Source organism: Palaemon carinicauda, chromosome 4, assembly GCF_036898095.1.
Source record: "Palaemon carinicauda isolate YSFRI2023 chromosome 4, ASM3689809v2, whole genome shotgun sequence".
Lineage (NCBI taxonomy): Eukaryota > Metazoa > Arthropoda > Malacostraca > Decapoda > Palaemonidae > Palaemon > Palaemon carinicauda.
The window spans coordinates 32,194,770-32,212,662 of record NC_090728.1 but is presented as its reverse complement, the minus strand read 5'-3'; the positions used below and the strand labels follow the sequence as shown (position 1 = coordinate 32,212,662).

General features: G+C 33.4%; 1 protein-coding gene across 1 annotated transcript in view; it reads right to left on the bottom strand.

The window, feature by feature from the left end:
- Positions 1 to 2,977: 2,977 nt before the first annotated feature.
- LOC137639021 (uncharacterized) overlaps positions 2,978 to 17,893 on the bottom strand; it is a 178,461-nt gene continuing 163,545 nt past the window's right edge. The window contains exons 3-8 of the mRNA XM_068371340.1: positions 13,518 to 13,652; positions 12,366 to 12,611; positions 10,271 to 10,457; positions 6,221 to 6,400; positions 5,709 to 5,913; positions 2,978 to 4,447 (exon numbers count right to left, since the gene is read on the bottom strand). Coding sequence (XP_068227441.1) covers positions 4,361 to 4,447; positions 5,709 to 5,913; positions 6,221 to 6,400; positions 10,271 to 10,457; positions 12,366 to 12,611; positions 13,518 to 13,652 — 1,040 coding nt within the window. The 3' untranslated portion in view covers positions 2,978 to 4,360. The remainder of the gene's footprint in view (positions 4,448 to 5,708; positions 5,914 to 6,220; positions 6,401 to 10,270; positions 10,458 to 12,365; positions 12,612 to 13,517; positions 13,653 to 17,893) is intronic.

Genomic DNA, 17,893 nt, shown 5'->3' with positions numbered 1-17,893 from the left:
TTTCCTCCACGTATTTATATATTTTCCCTTCGGAGAAGCTTTAAAGAGATTGAAAGCGAGAAATTTATAATGTGCTTGTCAAATGGATTTGTCTTGTCTGTAGCTCAATGTTATTTTTTTTTATGAAGTTTTCCACAAAAAGGAACCATAAGACCTGCGCGCTCCCTCCAAACTTTTGAGAGTAGAAAGGCATGAAGAGGAACGTAAGGAAGATTCACATCCTTTCTCCCGGAGTTTTTTTTTGTTTGTTTGTGAAGAGTAATTGAGGAGGCCATGTCTTACCAAGAGAGCCTTATGGCCCAAAACCAACAGACATAAAGAATATCGTTCGGTACTTCACAAAGATCTTCTCCACCTTGTCAGGTACAACTATTTTCCATTGGTGGCCATAGTACTATTTTAATCCTCTTTCTTTTTTTCTTTACTATTGTTCTTGCTAGGAAAGCCAAATTTCTAATTCTTACGCATTCTAGTTATATAGATGATTCCATCGGTGTTCAGTCAGATATTTTCACGATCTTACTTATTGCGTAGAATCAGTACCAGAATACCTTATCTTGTAATTACAAGTTTTCCTCTTATCAAGAACAAATTTCAAGCATTTGCGGAATAAGACTAGTTTAGGCCCCCTTTTACGCTTTGATGTTCTTACTAAGACATGGAGAGATTTTAGTTTATTGAAAATCCTCTTTGAAATTAAATAAGAATAACTTTTTGTCTATGCAATGTTTATTATCACTTGGAAGGCATCACATGACAATGATAATATCTGCAATGAAAGATAGCACGATGAGAAATGAAATGGCATTTGCATCGGCAGTCCAAATAAATTCAATATGAAATTACACTGACACCTAATAGCATATATGAGTCAGTTAATAAATTCACAATATACACAGCTAGCTAATGAACCTTTTGCTGCTAGCATATAATAGATAAAGTTTAGCTAAAGTCTATAGAGAATAATACTGTACCATATACGCAGCGAGTAAATGAGCTACCAAACTGAAACACCATTTGTTTACATTCTCACAATGAGCGCCAATGTATAGACGATGCAATGCATATAAATGAAATAGGATCCTATAATGTACATAAATGAAATAAGATCATATAATGATTATAACATGTACAGCAGATATGAATAGACAATCCTCTAGCAATGTTTCTTTTCGTAGCTTTACATGCGCTGAACATTCTGCACAGCCTTACAGCACATGATCTTAAGGACTGCCACAAGGGTTTTGAGGCTTCCAAGAAAACAAATCTGAATTTCTTGTGTCACATTCTCTCAGTCGATGAAAAACTCTTGAGTTATTTCATATAAGAGCAACACTTGGTAGATGAATTGATCAGTGAGAATTATTTTGATATTCGTGGGTCTCGTGGCGTAAATTGTGAAGATAGCATTTTCAGTAGATCTAATATAAACAAAACTCTAAATAAAATCTTTAGAGGTTAGGCGATGTGTAAGGAAGATAATTTGTATAACGATATGGTACAAAACAGAATATAAAAACTAGAATGTTGCCCACTTCGTCCTTCTAATGAAGATCCACCTAGTACAGTGGTAACGTGTTTGCCTATCATTTCGTATGGCAAGAGATCGATCCCCGCCCAGGACCGTGAGTTTAAGCCGTTTACTGGGGAGGCTACTGCTGTGGTAGGGCACCACAGTGGGGGGTTGGGCTTGTCCTTCTGACGTTCTGGTGAACATCTATTCTGATGGAACTGGAACTGAAACCAGACACCTTTAACCTTTAAAAACTGAACAGGGAAAGTACACAAATCAACTGATAATAATTTCATGTATGAAGGAAACAAGAAACAAGAGTATGTACATATTTTTATTTGGCTTTACACTGTACATCGTCAGTCAACTTTATACTAAACATCAACAACCAGCTAAATAAACTAGAACGTTAGAGAGAAAATATATATACGAGACTCCGTATACAAACCACGGATTTCGTTGTAAAGACCATAATATAGCAAGTGATAATTTTCCATTTTTTCTTATTTAGATTTTAGATTCATAGTTTTGTGACTCTGAAATACGAAATATTTACGGATTCTTGGTTATTAAGATGACGATTAAAAGAAAACAGCTCATATAGTTGAATAAAGAATTTGATTAGCTTCAAGTTTTCATTTTTACGAACCAACCAATTTAACCAAATTCTTGCTAGAAATTCCACTTTTGAACATTCGAAGGTTACTCAGTTTAATTTAGTCAGTTAATAATGGTGAAAACACAGGGTTTAATATATATAGTACCAGTAAGTTTCATTCAAGATTGCTTTTAGATGATATTCACCTTCAACAACATCATATTTTTCTTCTGTATTCGTGAACCGTAATATAAATCTTAAGGTGATACCTTTGGAGCTCTTTTGTGTGATTTACTTACTTAAAAGCTAAATCAAGTGGCAAATATTTCGTTGCTAAAACTTTGGAAGTACCGAAGTGTGAGAAGAGGCAATGACCTTTCAAGAAAGAAAATCAGCAGAATAGAAATAATGTATTTCATGAAGTGTATACTTCTTACTTATACAGTAGGCACACATATATGTATATATATTAATATGTGTATATACATGTATGCACCTTTCGTTAATGTATATGCATATATATGTGCATAAACAGATAACACATATACTATATATATATATATATATATATATATATATATATATATATATATATATATATATGTATATATATATATATATATATATATATATATATATATATACACACACACATATATATATATATATATATACAGTATATATATATATACATATATATGTATATATATACATATATATATATATATATATATATATATATATATATATATATATATATACATGCATACAGTATATATATATATATATATATATATATATATATATATATATATATATATATATTTATACAATATAATTTAAATTTACTCACATGACGCATTGATTTGGTTATGTATGCATTCATATACATGTACGCGTATCTTAATAGTTATTCATGATATTGATAATAATTAAATAAGAATAACAATCATTTCCGTTAGGAGGAATCAGATTAGAAAAAAATTACAGTAAAAAAATATGATCTTTTCATAAAGTAAGCCAAATATACATTTCGGACGAGAAAATTTTGTTTTTGCTGATCCATATTTAAATGTTTATTAGAGAAAGTCATTTGAAATAAGATATTTTCTTATTTAGGAGATTTCAGATTAGTGCTTTAAATAAACAGGTACTCGGAGATATGTGGTACTAGGCCTTTGGAGTCGAAATTTGATAGAGAGACCCATACTTCTCACTCAGTCAGTTTACCAAATCTTGGATACCAAAAAATGCCGCATTGATGTCAACTTAAATCGTGGAAATATTGCAAGTTAAAATCGGTAATTAGTAAACTTGTTTGAATTCCACATTTCTTAGAAATGATCATATTGTTTTATAGTTGATCATGCTTATGTGATATACCACATTACCCTTCTTTGAAATAGAGCCTAAAATCCTTTCAGTTTGTTTATTTTTGAAGAAGTTTCGATCTTAATACAGTATGAAATATATAAGAGTAGTAGTTTCGGCTTATCTGTTTTTGAAAGGAAGACTTAAATTTTAGGTTTAGGACTTTTTCCTAAAGCATTTTCTGATGGATAAAGGCAGTTTTTATAGCCCTCGGTATAAAAGACTAAAACGCTCACAACAAAAGGCATTGATCAACGTTAATTCACGCAATAAAAATTCCGAAAACCTCCGTAAATGCAGCTTATCTTAATTAAAATCTGTAGATAGAATTTTATACATTAAATTCACGAAAACATTGGACGTTTTTTGCAATCTACTTCGATTTTCTCATGAGTGCCTAACACTATGGAAATAATTGCGAGTGTTAATTCACTTTTTCTTTAATTTTTTTTTCACAAGTACTTATATGTACAGATTAACGGACTGTTAAGTGTCCTAATTACAATAGTCTCAAATATTACTCTTTATTCCAAATTCATTAATTCAAGAAAGGCCCATAACGGACCAAGAATTTGGAATAAAGACCAAATTGAGACAGGTTTTGTTATTTTCTTTTTCAAACTAAAATTGCATCATTACTCACATAACTCATTTTATCTTGGCATGTTTCCTGCAAAAGAAAAAAGAAAGTATTTTCTCTTGAAAAATTGTCCATTCATAATTAAAAGTCACGTTGAGATTTCCTTCCTTCGTACTTATCACTTTTGCTATATTCCTGTTAAAAGAAGCTTGGTCCACGAAACCGTCATTTGAAAAGTTGCTCATATACGTTGAAGATAAGAAAAAAGAAAAAAGAAATCTTTTGATTACGCAGCCATTCACCGCAAAGGGTTATCAACGCGATCTCTGTTTTCCCTGAGCCAGTCTTGGATCCTTCTCTCGGTGTCAGTTCGTTCTTCGTCGGGCTGAAATAGAAAAGTAAAAATAGTCAATAAGGAAACACTTTGGTTTAAAAAATATGAATATGAAATCACTGACATAATGTAGATTTTTTTTTTTTTTGTAGTGTAGATAACATGTGACAAGACCTGTGAGTAAAATGATATTGACATGCACTTAGCAACAACAAAGGAATTTGGATTTATTTGTGGATAGTAACTTTTACTTTCAATAGCCGCAAATTTTCTTTTATTTTAAGGAATTATTAATTGTAACATATGTTCTCTATCACGCATTGCAAATGCGTCAATAAATTTCAACGAATAACCCGAAGAGACAGTGACGTAGCTAGAGATTTAGGGGCCTGGGGGCTGAGTTAGTAAAGAGGACCCCTCAGCCTTACCTTTGTGAGAGATGAGCAAACCTCGATTAGCTGGAGGGGAGGGGGCACTATAGAAAAAAAAATCAGTCACTTTTATACTTTTCAAGATCGTCTTGAGGTTGATTTTATAGATTCTTTAAATTTAAAATGCTGTATACTTACATACTGACCCTAATTTGGAGGTCCCCCCTCTCGGGTGTCTTTTTTTCTTAGAGGGCCCCTTCTCTTGGGGGACGCCTCTCTTGGAAGCCCCCTCTCAACGAAGGCCTCCTTCCCTTTGAGGCCCCCTTCTTGAAGGATCCCAATCTTTGATGCCTCACATGTTGAAAACCCCTCTCTTGGAGGTTCCCTATCTTGGAGGCACCCCCCTCTTGGAGGCCCCCTCTCTAAGAAGACCCCCTCCCTTTGAGGCCCCTAATCCTTGATGCCCCTCTTTTTGAGGCCCCCTCTCTTGGAGCCCCCCAATCATTGATGCCCTCTCAGGTGTCTTTTTTTCTTAGAGGGCCCCTTCTCTTTGGGGACCCCTCTCTTAGAAACCCCCTCTCAACGAGGGCCTCCTTCCCTTTGAGGCCCCCCTCTTGGAGGACCCCAATCTTTGATGCCTCACATATTGAAGACCCCTCTCTTGGAGGTTCCCTATCTTGGAGGCACCCCCCTCTTGGAGGCCCCCTCCATTTGAGGCCCCTAATCATTGATGCCCCTCTTTTTGAGGCCCCCTCTCTTGGAGCCCCCCAATTATTGATGCCCCCTCTCTTTGAGTCCCCTCTCTTGGATGCCCCCCTCTTTTGGAGGCCCTCCTCTCTCGGAGGCCCCCTCTCTTTGAGTCCCGGAAGTATCTTAAAAAAGCACCTCGTCCTACCTTAACTAAGCCACTGCGAGAAGAATAATCAGAATAGAAGGCTCACCTTAGGAATGATGAAGGCCCCATTCGTGTATTCGGCGACCATCTCAGCTTGTCTGGCCGTAAGAGGCGTCTTGCTCACTCTAGGATGGAAACCTGTGCTGTCGGCGTAATATGATGTCTTGTGGGAATATCCGTCGGAGGCTAGGTGACCGAATTCTCCTGTTCGGTTGGAGTTCTCGTGACAGTGTTCCCAGTGATAGTTAATTCTGAAGAATAAATGGTTTAAAGAGGGTGAATATTCTATAGGACTATTTCTTTACGTTTTCATCCGTTTGTCATGGAATTACGAGCAAAAATACGAGAAGCAGAAAGTTTTTATTAAGTATCGAATATAACTATATTTCCATTATAGTACCCTTGTAAATATCAGATGGAAAACTTCAAAATTAGTTTAAATCTTGGGGAAGATATTTTCAAAGGATATGACACACGTCAAAAACAGCATGCCACTGTGAAATTAGTTAACAGAATAGCCCAAAAAGTATTTTTCTAAAGAGAACCTGAATACAGTACCTAGTATTGTAGTAGAAGTAGTAAGGGCAACCTCCTACGGGGACAGCGATCTCTTCAGCAGTGTCAGGACCCAGTTCCTTGGCGATAGGGTTTCCGTTATCTGAACCACCAGTAGGCTTTGGAGTAGTGGGTGTGAGGCGGATGCGCCTCACTCGGGGGTAGAAGCCATTTTTGTTAGCCCTGAGGATAAAAAGGAAGTTAGAAAGATAGATATAAACTCTTTAATAGGGAAATTCAGACAAAAATTAAACAACTTTCTTTACGATCTTATTGGCAGATCTCTCTCTCTCTCTCTCTCTCTCTCTCTCTCTCTCTCTCTCTCTCTCTCTCTCTCTCTGTCCTTGCGATATGAGTATAACACTTAAAATGGTGATTTGGTATTTATATTTGAAAAAATACATATGAAACATATTTTTTCCGTAAAATTTTTTTGATGGGGGCTTCCTGAGTTTAAAATGAGTGATAGCTTATATATATATATATATATATATATATATATATATATATATGTGTGTGTGTGTGTGTATATATGTATGTATGTATGTATGTATATATATATATATATATATATATATATATATATATATATATATATATATATATATATATATGACAAGGAACCGGGAATTAAATTAATGAAAATCCTCTATGTTATGCAATATATTGCCCAGAACATAAAACATTACTATTTTTTTCTGTAAATGTCGATGGCAGCAGTATACAAGTTCTTAATTTTCACTTTACGTGAAAGAGTGCAAGATCGTTAATTTCATAAACAACGTTACAGGTGAATTAAGATATTACTATCTATTCTACTCAGATATTCATACATTGTCAGGGGTCAGTCGTTGATGAAAAATACGTAGATTTTCAAAAACTTAATTTGGTGCGTCATGTTAGCTGTTTCGCCTTCCTATGACTTTATCAAGTGACTTGAGTTACATTGTCGGGTTTCTGATGTCCCAAGCCAATTTGCGAACAGGAACGTGTTCTGAATACTTTGTCGGCAAAAATTCAGAAGGAAAGGAGCAGCAAAGTAGAAACTTTTAGATTTTCTTTAAAGACTCTGTCTCAGATGACAAGAAAGAGTACAAGGCTCTAGAAAGGGGTTTTGCAAAATATTTGATGCCTTATGTGCTATGGCATTTGATGAAAGCACGCAAACTCTCTCTCTCTCTCTCTCTCTCTCTCTCTCTCTCTCTCTCTCTCTCTCTCTCTCTCTCTCTCTATATATATATATATCTATATATATATATATATATATATATATATATATATATATATATATATATACACGCAAGCTGTCATGATTTAAGGTTCATTACAGCTCAAATACACATTGTAATCAAGCCATACCTATAGTTACGTAGGCATGTAGATAACCCTATGTAGATGTGTAAGTGATACGTATACATGTATGTGAGAATGCAATGATGATAACTTTGCTATCGCGCAAAATCTCCGACAATTTCTGGTTAAAGAGGCGTAAATAAGCTAAGCCGACAGGCCTGACAGCGGCTCCTCGGAGATGGCTAGCGCCATGTCAGGTATTATAAACAATCACATTTCCCCCCACGTTCCTTATTTTCTTTTGTCCTTCGTGATATCTTATGATTGGTAGGTGCTGCTGTAGCTATAGGGCAAAGTAAGGCTGTTAGACCAAGAAATCATCGTCTGTCTTGTATTGCGTGGTGACCCAAGGCCTTCTTTACTTGGGTGGCTATCGTTGAAAAATTCCCGATGAAGATGAAATCATCTATTCATGCATCACTTTTGATAGCAGGAGATTGTTTTTCTCAGCAATAGATGGCGTATAAGATCGAATAAACTTTTGCCTTGACCTTACTCGTATTTTTTGATGACATAATCTTTCACAGTTATTTCACTGAGGATACATAGCAACTGGGACTTATTTTCAAGAACAGAGCATCCTAATGCCAGTTTCTTGACCAAGAAGTGAAATGGATCCTAATTAAATCTTGATCTAGTAATATAGGATAAAAAGTCTTTTCAACATCCATTGCTTCAAAATAAGGAGAGAATGTTAAAATCAGAGAACGCCAATAATTTCATTATTGGGTTACGAGAAAATAGGCGAGGTACAAAGCACCTGATAACATGTAATTTAATTTTCGAGATAAATGAAATGAGATGTCACGTAAGAAGCAATTCATAAATTCAAATTCGATCTACTAATGGAAGAAGAAAGATGCCAGTTGTGAATAAATTTAAAGGGTTACAAAGTAATTGAAATTAAAAAGAAAAATAGCAGATGGAAAGTGATTTATGAGCTCAATGACGAAGAAAGATAACGAGCTGTAAGGTAATTGGAAAATTACGTTTTTTAAACAGTGTAATTGGAAAATGTAAACCTCATGGTAAAAAAATATAAGAATCACACAAACGTATAGCAACTAAAGAAGTCTAGTTTTATTGGCTAGGTACAGAACATTGATATGTTTGAAAATTTGTATATAAAGAAAAAAAAAGTATAAATCAGAAAGCGAGGAATGAATTCAAGGGCCTTTGGCCAGGTAAAGACGAAATACGCTCAGCAATTGATTGATTAATTGTAAACTACTTGGGGTTACAACTATCATTGCCACTGACACTGATGACAACCAGTGTAATACGACGAATACGTAAGTTATAGTTCTGAAAAAATGTAAAACAACGAATTTACCTAAATTGTTGCTGCTCAGATAAAGATATATTAAAGGTGTGATGAAATTAATTGATTCAAAATGTACTAAGAAGTCGGACTGATTGACTGATTTATTTGGAGTTTTCTGGCATCCTGACATTGTAGGTCATTGATGCCTATATAGTTTGTTATGAATAAAGAATAACAGGGAATTCAATTTGAAAACACAAAAAGCGAAGATGTCCTTATAAAAGTTAAATAGTTTTCAGAAGACCTGCTTCTGAAATAAATTGTATAAAACAAATGATTTCATCTGATGTCCCGAAGCAGTTGCAAGGATCAAAGATCTCAGTGAGGATGCAACATACCAGCAATTGAGCAAAGCCGCCAACGAAGTCGAATTTCGGTAATGCTAAACCAAGGCCCATCTGTGGGTCCTTTGCTCAAGGAAATCCGGAAGCTTGTTTAATTGAGGAAATCTAATCACAAATTATTCTGATTTGCATTTAAAAGACCTTCTGGCTAGATAAATAAATCTACTAAGCTAGAAAGGGAAAAGATTATCTTCTTGCATGCAAAAACACAGAAGAGATATAAAATCTTTTATTTCGCTATTACAAAACTTCAGTAAATTTCTCACGTACTTACGAAAATCTTCATCAAGAGGCTTCCATAATTAAGGAAAAAGCTTATTGGTTAAATACGAATAAGGGCTATACAGTAAAAACTAAAAATCTCAAAAATATGTGCTCCCAACAGCTAAATCTGAAGGAAATAACATAAAGTTTTCTAATACAACAGCATTGTATTTCTTTAACATATACTGTAGACACAAATCAATACTAAGGACTCCATATTTGTGAACACTGAATTATCACGGACGTTAGTGAAATCTGTTGTTAATATGTAAAGTCCTGATATTTTTTTTTACATTTTAAGTATACAATAATAATTAGCAGGTAAATTTTATAAATAGAGAGAGAGAGAGAGAGAGAGAGAGAGAGAGAGAGAGAGAGAGAGAGAGAGAGAAAGGATTTTATTAAGTAGTCTTGTAAAAAATTAAATAACTTTGTTATTTATTTTCAGTATAGAATAATAATTATCTGGTAAATCTTATGAAAGAGCAGCTTCAGTTTGTAGAGAGAGAGAGAGAGAGAGAGAGAGAGAGAGAGAGAGAGAGAGAGAGAGAGAGAGAGAGAGAGAGAGAATGTTTTTATTAAGTAAAGTATTGTAAGATTCCAAATAGATTTTTTATTTATTTTCAGTATAGCATAATAATTAGTTAGTAAATATTATAAATAGGCAGCTTCAGCTTGTAAAGAGAGAGAGAGAGAGAGAGAGAGAGAGAGAGAGAGAGAGAGAGAGAGAGAGAGAGAGAGAGAGAGAGAGAGAGTTCCTTCACTTACTCGTAGGTGACGATGATTCTCCATCCGTCAGGACTGTCCCAGTAGTACTCTCCCTTCTTGGAGCCGTCAGGCAATCCCGACTCTGTGTGCCCGTGGGTCTCTGTCTTATACCCGTAGGAGTAAAGGGGTTCGGGCTCGTTGGCGGCTGTGCTCGGCTGGCTGAGTTGGCGACCTTGTGATTCCTCGGCTTATCGTGAGCAATGAAGAAAGCGTAAGAGGCGGGATTAATGCCCTTCAAGGCAGATTTGAAAGATGGTCAAATCTCATGCAAATGATTAGGGATCGCTATAATAACATGTAAGGATTGATAATGCAAGATCACGTATGTTTAGTCTCCTATAGGGGACCGGTACATAATCATAGCATATACTACACATAACAGATTAGGGATCTTTGTAATAATATATGAGGATTAATACTAATGCAAAATCAGGTGTTCTAATATCACTTAAATGATTAGAAATATTTGTGATAACATATAAGGATTAAAAATCACAGAAGATACTACCTCCGGAAGACATATTACTTCGGTTTTCAATAACAGGTGGTAAAATAAAGTCAGTTTAACCATGTTAATGTTATGTAACATCCAAGATTCGCAAATGAATTCTGTGTTAACTGACACATTTATAACCAATCTTAGCGAATGTGTTTCTCTTCGCATAGGAGCAAACCAAAAAATAAAACCCAGTTTTTATAATAGAAGATGCAGCTACTGCAAGTGTCTCTGCCAGTAAAAAGCTTTCAATCAAATTAATCTTTTAATTCTGGTTTTTCTGCTGTCTATCTTTAACAAACGATGACATTTACAGCAGAGTTTCTATTCAATTTATTCTTAGATATTTCCCAACGATGGCCTTCAACAGCTTTATCTTACCCACGGAGGATGCTAATGATATTCTCCCTTTTCCTAACCTCATTTGAAGGAAGCTTCAGACGCTCTTTGATTACATTTGATAGGTATTGATCTCATTTTTAGAATACATTTAGTTTTATCCTGACACTATAGTCCATTTATTTTATCGAGGCAGATTTGCACCGACTCGCAGCGGTGCCCTTTTAGCTCGGAAAAGTTTCCTGATCGCTGACTGGTTAGAATTATCTCGTCCAACCAATCAGCGATCAGGAAACTTTTCCGAGCTAAAAAGGCCCCGCTGCGGGTCGGTGCAAATCTGCATCGCTGAAAGAAATTGACTATAGTGTACCCGAACCAGCAAAAATGACGTCTAAATATTTAGATAGTTATGCACAAAAACAGAGATTCAATCCTTCCCACCCCCTCCCCTTTTCTAACTACAATCCATTGGCTTGGCAATTTGTGGGATAGTGTGGTTTCCGAGTGTACGTCTCGGGTTACCCACTCTCATGAAAGTGTGATTGCTCTCTCACCCCTAAGCCTGACAGGGAAGAAATATGTATGTATATATATACACATACACACACACACACACACATATATATATATATATATATATATATATATATATATATATGTGTGTGTGTGTGTGTGTTTGTGTGTGTATATACTGTATATATATATACATATATATATATATATATATATATATATATATATATATATATATATATATATATATATATATTTATATATATGCATATATATATATTTATGATAAATTTTGCACATTCAAACGTGTTTTTCATATTTCAAATAAGCCATATATATCAACACATTAAAGTCTGGATTCTCTTAACAACCTAGGGATCAGAGCCCGAGGCGAAATCACTCAAAGACTATAGTATCTGTCCGGCCAGGCTAATATATATGGCTTATTTTATATATATATATATATATATATATATATATATATATATATATATATATATATATATATATATATATATATATATATTTACACCATATGTATATATATCCAGACATCTCTTTATTACATAAGGTAAATGGCTTTTGGAATAATGATGTTGACTAGACCTCAGCAAAATTGCTCCTATCAAGATTATTTTGCTTCGATTACTTTCATTGCTGTGTTCAAAACCGAATTAATCTACCAGGAAGGTCTGAAGTTGTAGGAGAGTTTCCAGTGACGTAATAACTACTTCTTTTAGTCGTTACCTCCAATAGCGTTGTTAACTTGTGGCAGCGGACTGACGGACAATGGATTACGAGGCTTTGGTGTAGTAGTTGTGGTCGTAGTTCTAGGGGTAGTGGTAGTTCTAGGAGTAGTGGTAGTTCTGGGAGTAGTGGTAGTTCTAGGGGTAGTTGTAGTTCTAGGAGTGGTTGTAGTGCGGGGCGTGGTTGTGGTGGTTATCGTTGTGGTCGGTCGTTTTGTTGTCGTCGGAAATGGACCACGATTATGTGCTGTAAATGAAAATGAGAGAAATGAGAAATAAGTACACACACACACCTATATATATACATATATATATATATATATATATATATATATTATATATATATATATATATATATATATATATATGTATTTATATTTATATATATAATGTGTGTGTGTGTCTGTCTGATTATATGTACCTGCATATATATATATATATATATATATATATATATATATATATATATATATATAATGTGTGTGTGTCTGTTTGTTTATATGTACCTGCACACACACACACACACACACATATATATATTATATATATATATATATATATTTGTGTGTGCGTATACATATTTATATATATTCCTGTACAATATACTGTGTATATATATATAATATATATATATATATATATATATATATATATGTGTGTGTGTGTGTGTGTGCGTGTGTATACATATTTATATATATTCCTGTACAGTATACTGTGTGTATATATAATATATATATATATATATATATATATATATAATATATATGTGTATATATATATATATATATATATATATATATATATATATATATACACGGTATACTGTACAGGAATATATATAAATATGTATATATATATATACACACACACACACACATATATATATATATATATATATATATATATATATATATATGCAGGTACATATAAACAGACAGACAGACACACACATTATATATATAAATATATATCACACACATTATATATATATATATATATATATATATATATATATATATATATATATATATATATATACATGAAATGTTTGATGAACATCTTTCGATTGTATGCCATGGAAAATGACATGTATATTTCAGCCCTTCTGATGAGAAGGAAACAATCTTTCAAACAATCTCTAAAGAGATCTCACCTTTAATGGCACAATCTCTCTTACTGGAGCCCAAGACCCGGTATCCTCCTTGCTGGTCGGCTTCGTACTTCACTACGTGCATACATCCATCGGGCGTCCGGAAGCCGTACTCGCCTAGCGTTTTGCCTTCGGGAGCTGTAGAAGGAGAAGAAAGTGTTAATAGTGACTGATTAAATTGCCATTTTTTCTTTTATTTATATGATAGGTTTTCGAATCAGGTAGAGAGGAATGCATTGCTAACTTTTACCAATTTACTTTGTTTTTAATTAGATATTCTTGATAGTAAAGATTTAACTATCGGTTTTAAACTTGCTGCAAATTTTTTATGTTGAACAGGCTGACATAAGTCTCTTTGTATAGTTTATATATGAAAGATTTATTTTAATGTTGTTGCTGTCCTTAAAATATTTCATTCTAATTGTTCATTACTTCTCTTGTAGTTTACTTATTTCTTTATTTCGTTTCCTCACTGGGCTAATTTTTCCTTGTTTGACCCTTGGGCTTATAGCATTTTACTAGGACTGTAGCTTAGTAAGTAATAATAATAATAATAATAATAATAATAATAATAATAATAATAATAATAATGATAATAATATCATCTGATACAGGATACTGCTGGCTTTTGTTGAAACATCCTTCACTGACTACAGTACTCCTTTTGCCTCACTTCAGCTCGCTACCATGATACCATGAAAGCAGGGGCATGCCTAGTAGCCCGCCAAGAGCAAGGGCCTATAGCAACTTTTAAATTTTAGTGTTAAGTATGAAAACTAATGGGTATTTACTTCACTTGTAATATCATTGTAATTAATTGAACAAAAATACAGCGTGAAATGTGCCTGGCGAGCCCGTTGTGGGATGTCGAAGGACCCTAAGACGGTCGAAGCCTCAGGGTCCTGTCATGGGTTCATACAACCCTGCTTGAAAGATAAACTGTTCCCTTAAGATAAATCTTAGCCTTGCTAAAAAAATGGTGGACAATTTCTTTATCTCGCCTCCTTATTGTGATAAGAACAATGATCGTAAAGTGCTTTGACAAGTAATCGTGGACGTGTAACGTCGTTTTTGCAATCTTCGTTCGCATCTTGATCTTCCTCTGTCGATTAACTTGCAGCCTTCGAGGAGGATGTTTTTAACGGTTCCCTCCAATCACATCCAAGACATTTGATAGTTTATTTTGCATTATGATATTTGCCAAGATGGTCAAGGTATTCAACATTCATTAACCTCTATTCTTCGCGTTCTTACAAGCATGTGGTTTTTTATGTTTGCTTTACCAGACATACGTGTTTACATAGAGTGTTATCTGTGTTTACACGGCTAGGTGACTCGGGAGGTCTCAAGGCGCTTGTTCTCACATCGTAGGCAATATGTCTGACAGATAAAAGGCAACCATTTGCCTTTATAATCACTTAATTGCCAGTCTTCTATCATTTTTTACTGTCTCACCATACACTCGGTTCCATTGGATGACTCAACGGCGAGTCTCGAAATATCTTGGAAAAAAAAACAAGTATTCAATTGCATGACTTAAGGTCGTTGAAACCTACTTAATAATCTGATGGCTTCCATATTTTGTAATTCCTTTTAAAAAATGTATTCCTTGTCTTTCATTTCATTTGATTATCCATCTGCGCACACATGTGTATCATATACTGCATATATGTATTATATCAACAACAACAACAACAACAACAACAAATGACAGCTGTTTCTAATCCACTGCAGGAAAAAGGCCTCAGACTCTCAATTCGTGTATGGGGTCTTGCCAGTTTTATATATATATATATATATATATATATATATATATATATATATATATAAACTGTATATGTATATATATATACATACATACTCATACATTCATACAAACACAAACACACACACACACACACACACACACACACATATATATATATATATATATATATATATATATATATATATATATATATATATATATAAATTTCTACCTCTGCTTGGGATCGAACCCTAGCCCCTTCAAATAAAAGGCCAGGGAAGGGGCTGGGGTTCGATCGCAAGTATGAGGTAGAAATTTGTTTCTATTTGAACACGATATTATGTTTATTTTCTTCTATATATATATATATATATATATATATATATATATATAATATATATATATATATATATATATATATATATATATAATATATATATATATATATATATATATATATATATATATATATATATGTAATTTAATAAAACTTACAGCTTGTTCATCGAGTTCATTAATTTGGTGTTACCTCTCACTGACCTTCGACCGGCCTTCAGCTGTCTTGACCTCTCTTTAGAAGATAGGCAGTACTTATCTCGAAAGGGCCATCGATCGTTGTCCTTTGCTTCTATCACCCTTTGCTTTTGAAGAAGTTTCAAGAAAATACTAACTATTCTCTTAGCCGATCTTATCTAAAATTAGTTTCTTTTTACGATGTCTTAATGAATTAAACTGTTAAAAAAGCGTAATTTTAATCGGAAACTCCGTAAAAAATATACTTTTCAGCCGTATTTCAGTAAAATACAGGCAACTGCAATTTTACCTTACTTTGTTATTATGTTTTACTGGTTGGTGACCGTAATATCACTCGTTCACGTGAATATATCCGTTTCAAAACAGTAAATGCTTGTCAACATTTATTCTAGGATTTTTACCGTTATTTTTTTACGGCAATTTTTAAGTGTAGGATAAAACCATAAATCACTTGCTTTGCGTTTATATGTTTTCCATACGGAAAATGTGTTAATTATATTTTAAATTCGTTGAAATGGAGTACGAACATCTTTTTATAAGGCAGAAGTTGGATACTAAATACTGTATACTTACTGAAGCATTTCCGCTGCGTTGCCTAGTAGGAGTTCGGATTTTGTATTATTATTATTATTATTATTATTATTATTATTATTATTATTATTATTATTATTACTAGGTAAGCTACAACCCTGGAACCTACTACTACTACAACAACAACAACAATAACAGCTACTACTACTACTACTACTAATTGGCCTTGATCTACGTCTATCTTTGCCTTTGAATCTTTCTTTCATTTCATTGCTCCAAGTTTCTGTCCTAACTATGAAATAAAATGTCATTGCAGTTTTTATAATTGATCGCTTTTCTACTTTTTTAATTTTCAGCAAATGTCCTTTTTATTTATGTACCTTATTTCTATTTTATTTTAAAAGAAATAAATAATTTTTCTTTGGTCTTCTTCTTTGTTGTATATGTTAGTTTTTCAAATTTTCATCTGTAAATTTTACTTGAATCTAAATGATTAAACAATCATAACTTTATCATACCCTTCTGTATGATTTTTCCCTTTCATATATTCATTAATTACACATTCTGATGCTGCATTTATCGTCTTCTTTTCTTTATCAGTATTTCCTTTTCATAATTTTTTCATTTTCTAATCTAAATCATTTAAAATCATCTCCATTTGTCTTTTACTATATTTTTCTTTCTTCTGTTTTTCTACTCATTCTTTCATCAATTACGCGTTCCTTTTCCTTTCTCCTATCCGCCATTTCTCGCCAAGTTTTATTTCCTATGTTTTATTAGACGTTTGTAGTCTTCTTTCATTAACATGCAGTCCCGAAACTACCTTTGACCCCCATCATTAAATTCTCTTATCGCTTTTGACAGAATTTTCATTCGTATATATGTGCCTTTATCGCTTGCCTCATTCTTTAATTCTTCTTTCCCAAGACATATACTATCATTCCCCGAATCATTACTATCATTTATTTTTCAAAATCTTCATAAAGATGCTATTGCTTATTGCGTGCTCGTACTCAGGTAATTTTTCTTATCTTCTTTACTATTAATATAGAGAAAATTCGCTTCGGTAATTTAAAATAATGGTTGGAAAACATATGATGAAAGAAATTTATTTAGAGATCCGTTAATATTAGTTTATTCTGGCATGTAAGGTTAACTTCTTATTGGTTAAACGTGAATAAGCCCATTCTATAGGTCAGGTATTAGTAGAAAGACATAATTACAAAGGTTGTATTAGAAATTTGTGTTAATTAGTAATCACCAAGTACACCGTGAAACAAAACATACAAAATGTGGACCCTTATATCGTATGAATCAAGCAACAGCTGTGTACATGTGCGCGAATGTACATGTGCGCGAATGTACAAATGCCAACTAATTCTGCACTGAAATAGAAAATGTGACGTAAACTGGAAAATTCAAGATAGGTATAGAGAAGTGTATATTGACAGCTTGGTTTCATAAGGATTATGATGAAAACAAGCAAAATAGGACATCGGAGATAAGTTAGATAACAGACAATGAACTCTCTGCAGTATACAGCGCTTTGCACCATATACATCTGGTA